Source organism: Elephantulus edwardii, unplaced genomic scaffold, assembly GCF_000299155.1.
Source record: "Elephantulus edwardii isolate Elephantulus edwardi_28Jun2011 unplaced genomic scaffold, EleEdw1.0 scaffold00033, whole genome shotgun sequence".
Classification (NCBI taxonomy): domain Eukaryota; kingdom Metazoa; phylum Chordata; class Mammalia; order Macroscelidea; family Macroscelididae; genus Elephantulus; species Elephantulus edwardii.
Genome location: NW_006399783.1, coordinates 10082851 through 10093164, shown reverse-complemented (window position 1 = coordinate 10093164; position 10314 = coordinate 10082851). Strand labels below are relative to the sequence as shown.

The following is a 10314-nucleotide window of genomic DNA, read 5'->3' as shown; positions in this document are numbered from 1 at the left end:
AACAATAAATGAATGGAAATCCAAATTCTCTGTAAATGTTCATTAAAATTAATAATAATAATAATAATAATAGAAAAAAGTAATACTGGAGGGGGAAAAATGACTCTTCTTTTCATTGCCTTAGACCTGACCTCAAGGCCAGGTGGGAATATGCAAGTAAAATGAATCTTTGAGATTCCACCCACCTGGGAGCATGGCCTCCAGCTGCCTCAACTTTAGATCTGTGGCCCACTACTAGTCAATGTCTTCAGCACCCTTATCAGCAGGGGGACCAACGTAAGAGAGAGAGCTAACCAGAGTGAGAATGTGGCAAGGTAGAGAGGCAGGGTCAGAGCCCTTGAAGGCGGAGACAGCAATACCAAGAAAAAAGAAGCAGAGAAAGTAGTCTGCATTGTTCAGGGTCAGAGGTTCCCAAACCAGAGGTATCTTGTTGACTGAGAAGCTGCCTGGATTGAGGGACTGTATCTTGCTGTTGTCTAAGAAGCTGCTTGAACTACTTGAGTGGGTTGTGTCTCCAGACTGATATTCATTGAACCTAGACTGTGTGATATCGTTTCCCTTCCTGTTCTTAAACTGTATACCTAGTAAACCCCACAACTACGAGTAAAAAGAGATTCTGTAAATCCTATGTAGTTATTTGTAAGGAATTTCAGACCCAGAAATTAGTAAAAGTAGGTGCAGTAGATTGGGGGGGGGCATGTCTGACTTCGTAAGTATTAATTTGATACTACGGATGTCATAAGGACAATTCCCATTGGTAGAGATCACATTAAGCCACACCTGAGTTACCTTGGCTTCTATTACAAAGGGCAATCTCCTCTCATGCAATGTACAGCTTCTGAGAAATGGTGGAGAGGCGCAGGCTGAAAATTGGTTTCCAGCTAGATGGCAACAAGATTTTTAATGAGTTGAAAGCAGGCGGATGGTCAGTAAAAGAGAGGAAGACCTTAAGATGGATTGATAGAGTGAACGGAACAATGGGCTTGAACATGGTGGAGACTGTGAGAACGGCACAGGTTAAGACAAAGTTTATAAGGTTGCTAGGAGTGGCAGTCAACTAGCTGGCACATCACAATAAGAACAAAGCAGATGAAAGCAATTATTCCAGTTCTAAAACTTTCCTGTGCAAAGCCATTCCCACTACAATTACGTTATATTGTAGATTCTATTTCAGTAGGTCTTATGCGTCAGAGAGCTGGACAATAGCTAGGAATGATAGAAGGAGAATTGATGCCTTTGAGCTGTGGTGCTGGAGAAGAGTATTGAATATACCATGGACTGCTAAGAAAACAAACAGGTTCATCCTAGAGAGGGTTATAGGAGGCTTCTCTTTGGAGGCAAGGACTCTGAAACTTTGTCTGACATACTGGACATGTTGCAAGAAGGGGGACCAATCCTTGGATGTCATGCTTGGTAGGGTGGAGGGACAGGACAGCTCAGGAGATAAAGACCCTCTATGAGGTGGATTAACTCAGTCTCTGGGATAATGGGGATAGGTGTGTCTGAGACAATAAGATTGGCACAGGATAGAGCAGGGTTTAGGGCTGTTGTACATAGGGTCGCTATGAGTCACAGGTGACTCGACAGCAACAACAACAACAACAATGGTGAAGCCTGAGAATGAGCAATCTTAACATTCTGAGATGATGCTGAAGCTGTGGCCTTTGGACTACATTTTCACTAGTCTGAAGAAGTACTGATCCAGGGTATTTTGTTAAAATAAAGATTTGTAGACCCACTCTCATACTTGTGGAATTAAGAGTCTCTGGTACTGAGACTTGAAATCTACAGACAATACATGCTATGATTTGAGAATCAAAGCTTGAGGTTTCTGAATTTTCACCGCTAGGCCACCAGCGGCCCTGGAGGTTTCTGAATTTTCAAGCTGCACTCATGGAGTCCTAGGAATGAGCCATCAAGCCAGAAGCGGGTTGTAAATTGGCTGTTGTCCACTGTAGGGGTCTCTAATTTCACAGCTCATAGTCTTTTATGTGGGCTTCCTGGCTCAGTCCTGTGTTTAGCCAGGACCAGCTACAGGCTAGTGTGAGGAGTGAAGATTGTTGGGGCTCTGCTCTGTTGCTCTTTTGTTTGTTCTTGGTGATAGCAGTATTGATTAACCTGAGGGGTAGCAGATACATGCAAGTTTCTCAATCCCTCCCTTTTGAGAACTCCAAACCCCAGATTTCTTTTACCAGATTTAGAGACATTGTGCCCTCAGACCCCTGCTCACCTCCTGACAGGATTCAAGAAATTCATCTAAAGTCACGATGCCATCTTTATTTTTGTCCATTTTCTGGAAGACACAACAGAAAACACTTTAAGGAATCAGTTAACCTGCATCTTCCTACTTGCTTTTCATGAACCAACTTTGTCCTGAGAATTGGATTGGTCTATCATGGATTAGACTACTCCATTCAGGCCCTGGTTAGAGCTCCTTCGCCCATGAGCTTCCTCAGATTAAGACTCTTGTTCTGGACTCTCAGGCCTGGGTTTTTCTGGTATCCTCACACGTCCTCCCTACTCTATCCCAGCCTGCCCATCTAGAAGAAAGACTGTAAGACACAGATGATTCTCATTTTCTCTTATTCACTTACTGGGTGACCCTTAAGCCTCATCTGGCCTCTGTTTTCCTGTCTTTAAGGTGGAAGGATTGTATTGGGATGAGTTTCAACAACTGATGATACTACATTGCTAAATTCTGACTATTTCATCCCTCAGTTCAAAGACCAGTAGCAGACATCCTTCATTCACTAGACCAAAAGTCAAGATTTTGACTCACAGAAACCGCAAAGGAAAAGTAGAATTGCCCCACAGAGTTCCCAAGATGGTAACCCTGAGGGAAAGAAGCACATGTGTTGCAATGCATTACAAATTGGGTTGCTAACTGAAAGTTGGCAGTTCTACTCTACTATCTGCTTCATGAGAGAAAGATGGGCCATCTGCTTCCATCTTGGAACCCAAAGGAGGGTTGTTGAGTCAGAACTGACTCAACAGCAATGAGTAAAAGCAGACTGCCACGTCTTTTCCTGTGGAGCAGCTGGTGAAGTTGAACTGCCGACCTTTAGCTTGGAAGTTGAGTGTTTTAACCACCACGCCACTCGAGGAAGACTAAATGCTTTCATGATCCCACAGTTTGGGGCAGAGGTTGGGGCAATCTCCAAGTGGCACAGCCTGCCATAGTTTGAAGATGAATAGATGTTGGAGGCGTTGGTAGCTGTGACAGGTTGGCAATGACTTCTCCCCTCTTGTCAGGCTGCCTCAGTCAGGCACCTTTCATATTCATGACGCGTCAGAACATGATTCATTGCCTCTTGTGGTGCCTTCATGGACTTGGGCTAGGGAACAAGTTCCCTCTCCCTTCTTCCCTGCTTCTGAATTTGGGCCAACCCTAGGTGTTTTTTCTTTTACAAATTTTTCTTAATTGTGACTTTAGTGAAAGTGTATAGAAAGATTGAGTCTTCCTTCCTTCATTCATTGATACATATTTTCCTCCCTCCCCCTCTTTCAGCCTTCCCCAATTAACTTTGGATTTTTTTTTTTAATTCCTTGGGTACAAATGTGAATGCCTCAGTCAAGTCATCTGTGTTTTCCCTGATGCCTCAAGAATTTCTGTGGCCCTCAGAGCCACACTATACCACTTACATGGGATTATTTGCATTCTTTTCTATGGTGTGTATTTGCCTACTTAATCAAGATGATTTATTCCTTGTCTAATTCTTTTCTATTTCCTGCAGTGCTCAGCACAGAATTGAACACATACTACCTACTCAGATGCCTCTGGGCTATCCAGTCCCAGCTGGGCTGAAAGCTCTCCTGAGGAAGATGGACACACGTACCTGGAAGAAGACATCGACGTGCTGCCTTGGGGTGTCCTCTTTGAGCACAGGATATGTGTATTTCCCCATCATGTCATAGATGGCTTTGACAATATCCATCATCTCCTGGAGAGGGGACATGGAAGCACAAGGGTGAGGGCCATAAGCTCAAGCTCATAAAGTGACAGTTTGGGTCACTGTGTCCCTTTTGCCAATAAAAAGGTTAATGAAAGAAGGTTAGGAATCAAGCAAAAGGGTCACTTTCTACTCCAACTGTGAGTTCACTTTCAAACAGAGGGCATGGAAAGTTCCCTTTCTTTCAGAAGCTCTTGGGTATGCTCTGTCTCAGGCTGCTTCTCTAGGAAAGTTAGGTGTGCAGTCCTATTCCAGGGACTAAGGGTAAAGGCAGTGCTCTGAGTAAATAAATGGTAACACATATACCACTGTCAGTTTGTCATGCTGCAATGAATGTCTTGAGTGCTGCTGGAAATTATGCTACCAGCCAGGCTCCCCCATGGTGGACAGGCTTCTACAGAGCTTCCAGACTAAAACAGACAAGGACACACAACCTGGTAACCTATCTCTGAAGGATAGAGCACGGAAACCTTACAGAGCACAAAAAACATTGTCCAGCCTGCTGGATGTAGAGGGATCAGCTGTCAGAGGAAGACATAGTGTTTAGTGACAAAAGGGCCAATAAGGTAAAAGGGGCCGGGACTCAGATGTGCCAGTGGTACCGAGGACGACATAGGACTGGGCAGCATCTTCTTTCGTTATACTTAAGGTCAGTTGGAGTTGACTTATGGTCAGCTATTTTCCTCTCGACCTCTTTCTAAGGTTCTGACTTAGAAAAGTAAAAACCTGACAGGCTCTAATGCTGTTTTCAGCTGGGGAAAATAATAGCTTTGGTCATCCTTAGGACCTGCTAGGTCAGTGGCGTCAACAGGATGGGGCATTTGCTAAATATCTAGTGCTCAGATCCACCCAAAGCAGATCTCCTAAGACTAGAATCTAAGAAACTCTATTTTTATCAAGTATATTATGAATGGTTATTCACAATGTTTACGACTGATTTGAACAAAGCTATTCAGTCTCACCTTCTCAACCCATCTGTTTAGCTTCATTTCTTGCCTACTTTCTAATTTTTTAAACGATGCTTCACCCACATTTTAATTTCATTTTATGACCATGAGCAGTAAGAATTGATTGCACTCTGTGTATTTTGCACTGTTAAGTGGACACTGCAGGTGGGTAATGAGGGCATATTCAGATCCTGATCGGTCATAATACCCTTAATGGAAGATTCTTTCCCAATCTATAATTTCTTTGGTTGGGCCTGGAGAGTTGTGTTTGTACCAGGTGATGTGTTGACCTATCCTTGTGGCCACAAATGATTGGACCAGAGGTGACATCTGACTAAATCTGAGCTACATGCTTCTCTTTGCAAAGTCTAAGTGAAAAAGTAGACTCTATAGTCAGATTCTCCATTGCACTGGGAAAGTCTCCAGTGAGGCACCTCTCTAAATTATTGAAGAGTAATGATGCCAATTTGAGGACAAAAGCGTGTCTGATTAGTCTTTCTGATTACTTGCTGTGCATCTGAGAACTGGACAACGACTAGGGATGACATGAGAATTGATGCCCCTGAGCTATAGTGTTGGAGTAGAGTACTGAACAAAGACAAAACCAAGAACCAAAGATCAAGACCAAATAGAAGACCAATAGAGATCAAGAGAAGCCAGGGACAGAGTGTGGGAGAATGGTTAATCAATTAAAATGCCTTCTTAGGGTCCCCTCCTATGACCATGCCACAGGAAACTGGAACTTGCTATCCCTGCCAAGAAGGAGGAGAGAGAAGACAGGAAAAAAAGGAGGAAGAAGGACAGAGAAGAAGGGAGGGAGGAGGAAACTTTCTGATTTCAATTGGATTAATATGTTCCATCAGATTCCCTATTCAGGAAGAAATCTCTCACTTAAACTAGATTGTGTTGACTATTTTATCTTTAAATAAATATTTTCCTTTCTATAAAAGGAATATAGTAGTCACATTTATTGACTGATGGGGAAATGTTGTTACGTGCTGTTTAGTCACCTGTGACTCATAGCGACCCTATGTACAGCAGTTCTGAAGCCTGCCCTGTCCTGAGCCAGTCTCACTGACTCTGACACATCAACCCCCATTGTCCTAGTCATTGCATCAATCTATCTCCTCCTGCACTATTTCTCCAAGGATCACATTACCAAAGTATGAGAGTTTCAAAATCCTAGCCTTCAGGGAAAGACTTGGTTTCACCCTCTTCAAGACAGACCTATTTGTTTTCTTGGCAGTCTATGGCATGTCCAAGACTCTTCTCCAGCACCACAACTCAAAGGCATCAGTTCTTCTATCATCCTTAGTCATTATCCAGTTCTCTGATGCATAGCAATTAACTGCGAAGACCATGGACTGGATCAGGTGCACCTTAGTTTCTAAATTTATATTGTTGCTTCTCTGTGGAAGAAAGGCAGTCTCTTCTGCAATTTACATCCTCACAATCTGCTGGAGGATCAGCTATGAGCTGGTTGCAATTTGATGGTACACAACAACAATAACAACAGAAAGCTATGGCTACACTTCTTTCAAGATGGGATATAGAGTTTCCAAATCCTGTCATGTTTTTGTTCCAGCCTTTGAATGTTTTCTGACATGGAGTAGGTGCTCAGAACATAATTACGGAAACCGTGATGCTGTTTTATGGGTTGGTTTATAGACTGCAAGCTCTGGAAGGACATCTGCTAGATCCCACATGCTCTGGGCCTAGCATCGAGCACCATGCTGACTACGGGGCAGGAGCAAATGATGTTCTCCACATCACACCGGTGAGATGTTCCAGGGTAGTAATGCCTTCCCAGACTGGGTTTTGCTAAACTTCCTGCCAAAATACTCTTTACCTGTGGATTTACACTTTGCCAGTTTAGTGTCTGTGATGGCTGGAGTTGTCTACCACCTTGGCTGCTTATGCCCCTCTGATTTGGCAGTTACGAGGCAGTCACTCCCTTGTTGAGGTTTGATGCAATGGACTTATTCCTTTAATGGAATATGCTATGAGCACCAATCAACTGAGTAGAGTATTTCTTCTCTCTACTTTCTGCATCTATGATTCAACGGCACTTAACAGCAATAACAATGACAACACAGACAGAGCTACGTTGGCCTAGTAGACAGAAAGTTATGCTACCAAGTCCAAGGTGGCTGATTTAAATCTGTGGCCCTCAGGCCTGGTTTAAATTGTTTTTTGGCAACCATTCTTCTATGTGGTATATAGCACTGGTCTGTCCACTTGCTGTACAGAGGTTGCTGCGGTGCTAAACACTGTGACACTGATTTGCCAAATGCAATAATGGTTCCTCATGGTGGACAGTGTTTGGTGGAGCTCCTTGATTAAAATGAGCTTGGAAGCAGGAGTGGCATCCACTTCTGAAATGGCTTGCCTCTGGAAACTCTATGAACAGTGCTCAGGTCTTTTGTTCATAGGGTCACTATGAGTCGTCTACAACTGGACAACACTTAACAACAACAACAGATCCTGCATCAAGGCCAATAGGCAGCACCATGATAGATGGAGAAAAGATTAAATTTGTTAACAATTTCACCTTGCTCGGGTTCACAATCAGCACTCTTGGCACTAGCAGTCAGGAAATCAAAAGACGAAATGCACTAGGAAAATCTGCTATCAGTGACCTCATCAGAGTGTTAAAGAGCAATGATGTCAGTCCAGAGACTAAGGTGTGCCTGATCTAGGCCATAGTCTTCCCGATCCCTTGCTATGCATCTGAGAGCTGGATGAAAAAGGAAGAAACAAAATATTTAAATTGTAGTGCTAGAGAAAATTATTGAACATACCATGAGCTATCAATAGAATAAATAGGAAAGGGTCCCAGAAAGGTTGAAACCTGGTTTTGGAGGCAAGGATTTTGAAGCTCTGCCTCATATACTTTGGGCATGGTATCAGGAGGGGCCAGTCCAAGGACATCATGGTCGGGAGCGTGGGGGATTAGTGCATGAGAGGAAGACCCTGGATGAGATGGAATGACACAATGACTATGACTATGGGGTCAGGTGTGCCAGAGATCATGAGGTTGGCTCAGGATAGGGCAAAGTTCAAAGCCACTGTTTATGGGATTGTTAGGAGTCATAGTCTACTTGAAGGTGTATAACAAAAACAATACCAACAGTTAATCACAGTTTTGATTCTTTGCTTCTCTAGACAATCCAGCCTAATACAACATCCATTTCTCTGCTCTGCTTCTTGAACATGAACCTCATCTGACTATTTGTCATCCTAGCTCCAGCATTCAGAATACTTCATAAACTCACTACCGTGTCATCGATTTCAACTCACAGCAACCCTGCAGGACACAGCGCAACTGCCCATAGGGAGTGTGATCTTCCAGGAAGCAGACTGCCTCATCTTGTGCCCACGGAGTGACTGGTGATTTAAACTGCCACCCTTTCAGTTCAGCTTACTGCTAGGACATCAGGGTTCCTACAGAATGCCTCCTAACCCCTAATATATGTGTTGTGTGAATACATGACTACATGACTGAGCACTGCAAGGTGGGTAAACTCTCTGAAACTTAGTTTCCTCTCTGTAAAGCCATTACCTCTCAGAACTGTCTTTAGCTCAGACCCCCACCACTGGGCCTACCACGTATGAGGCCAGTAAACAGGAATGTACTCAGTGCACCTTAAGGACAGGAGGCAAGTGCCCCATAGGGTTTCCATAGTTTTATTCTCTTTTTTTTTTAAATAGATTTTTATTCATTTGTTGTTGTTCACTTCCTTCCCTTTTCTTCTCCCCCCTCCTCCCCCAGTGCATTTTGCAAAGCACCTATTGTTCCATATTGTTGCCATACATATTATGTCAAATCATATATTTCTTTTCTTCCCCTCATCTATTGCAATGCAGTGCTCATTACAGTGTTCATTATCTATCCATGCTCTTTAAAGAAGCAGACCACACATCGTCCTCCTACATAGCAGCTACTGAACTTGAACAGTTAACCTTGCAGTTTGCAACTGAGCACTTAATAATCCCTGTGTTAGCGTGTTGAGGGTGCTAACTTCAAGCTCCCACAGAGGCAGTATTCATCTGAGTTTAGAGACTGACCTGTCTATATTGTATTAGGTAGGTACTACAGACACTGATATTCTAAAAGCATTAATGCATGAACTTTCAGACATGCTTTGTGAGGACCTCTTAATATATGGCTGTTTCTCCTATCACTCTTCCTGTCAGTGTCAACAGGCTAAATAGATGGAACTACTAGCATCATAGTCCTTTTTTGCTCAGAAAGGAGGATGTGGGCTGGTACCAAATAATTCATTGGCTGCTACAAGGTTAAAGGGTTAAATCCACTCAAAAGTCCATCACAAGAAAGGTCTGGCAAACTACATCTAAAAATCCAAGCCTTTAGAAACCTTACAGAATACACTTCTACACTGACATATGTAGGAAGTAACCTATTATGAATTGGAGTTGACTCGACAGTCACTGGTAAACCACCTCATGATTCTCTACTAGCTGACACCTATGTCATTCCAAGCTTAAGCTTTAAAGGAGCTCTGGTGATGTGGTGAATTGAGTGTGGTGAGGTTAACCAGCTTTGAGCTTTAATGTGTGGTTGGTAAGCTGCTAAATGGCAAGTTTCTGTAAGAAAAGCAATTCTTTAGACTCAAATGTACATTTATTTGCACCCTTGTGAGAACGAAGTTTTGCTAACACAATGGTGGATTCTCTCCTAGCTCAAAGGCACCAGCTGATTCTATTCTTGGGAGAAAGAAGGGCATTTACCTCTGCCATCTGCAGCTTCTGAAACCCAGAAGAGGGTCAGGATGAGTTAGATTTAACTTGATGGGAATAAGTTTGAGTTTTGTGTGAGAACAAATCTGCTTGAATAAATCTCTTAAGAGCCAGGGCCCATGACAGAGTTAGACAATCAGAGTAGTGAAAGGTGGCATTTTTAACTTTACTAGGCACCACCTTCTTGGTCCCAAAGCTGAATCAAACCTAATTCAGAGTTCTGTCCTCACATCGGCTTATCGTTGTTCTTAGGTGCTGTAAAGTTGAGAACAGTCAGCCTGAACTCTGCCTTATCCTGTACCATCCTCATCGTCTTGGAAACTTAAGCCCGTTGCTGAAAGTCACTTCCTTTACGTGCTCCCAGCCTCCATGCAGTTACCTCTTTATTTATGTAGCCATCTTTATTGATGTCGTACAAGTTAAATGTCCACCTGAGCTTCTCATGGACGGTTCCTCGCAGTAGGATCGACAGAGCAGTAACAAAATCCTGAGACATGAAAGAGACATGAGAGACATTAACCAACAGCTATTGAGCAGTGTCAGCTCTTGTCAGCTCTGTTCTTGTGGCCAACGTTGGGGCTGCTTTTACCAGGACCACCGTGTCCTTTGTCCCATGAAGACATGGCTGAGCTCAGCAAGGAGCTAGATTTTCCTTT

General features: G+C 43.2%; 1 protein-coding gene across 1 annotated transcript in view; it reads right to left on the bottom strand.

The window, feature by feature from the left end:
- KCNIP1 (Kv channel interacting protein 1) overlaps nt 1-10314 on the bottom strand; it is a 646152-nt gene that overhangs the window by 9797 nt on the left and 626041 nt on the right. Inside the window, exons 5-7 of the mRNA XM_006884338.1 lie at nt 10038-10145; nt 3837-3941; nt 2231-2293 (exon numbers count right to left, since the gene is read on the bottom strand). Of these exons, the coding sequence (XP_006884400.1) occupies nt 2231-2293; nt 3837-3941; nt 10038-10145 (276 nt within the window). The remainder of the gene's footprint in view (nt 1-2230; nt 2294-3836; nt 3942-10037; nt 10146-10314) is intronic.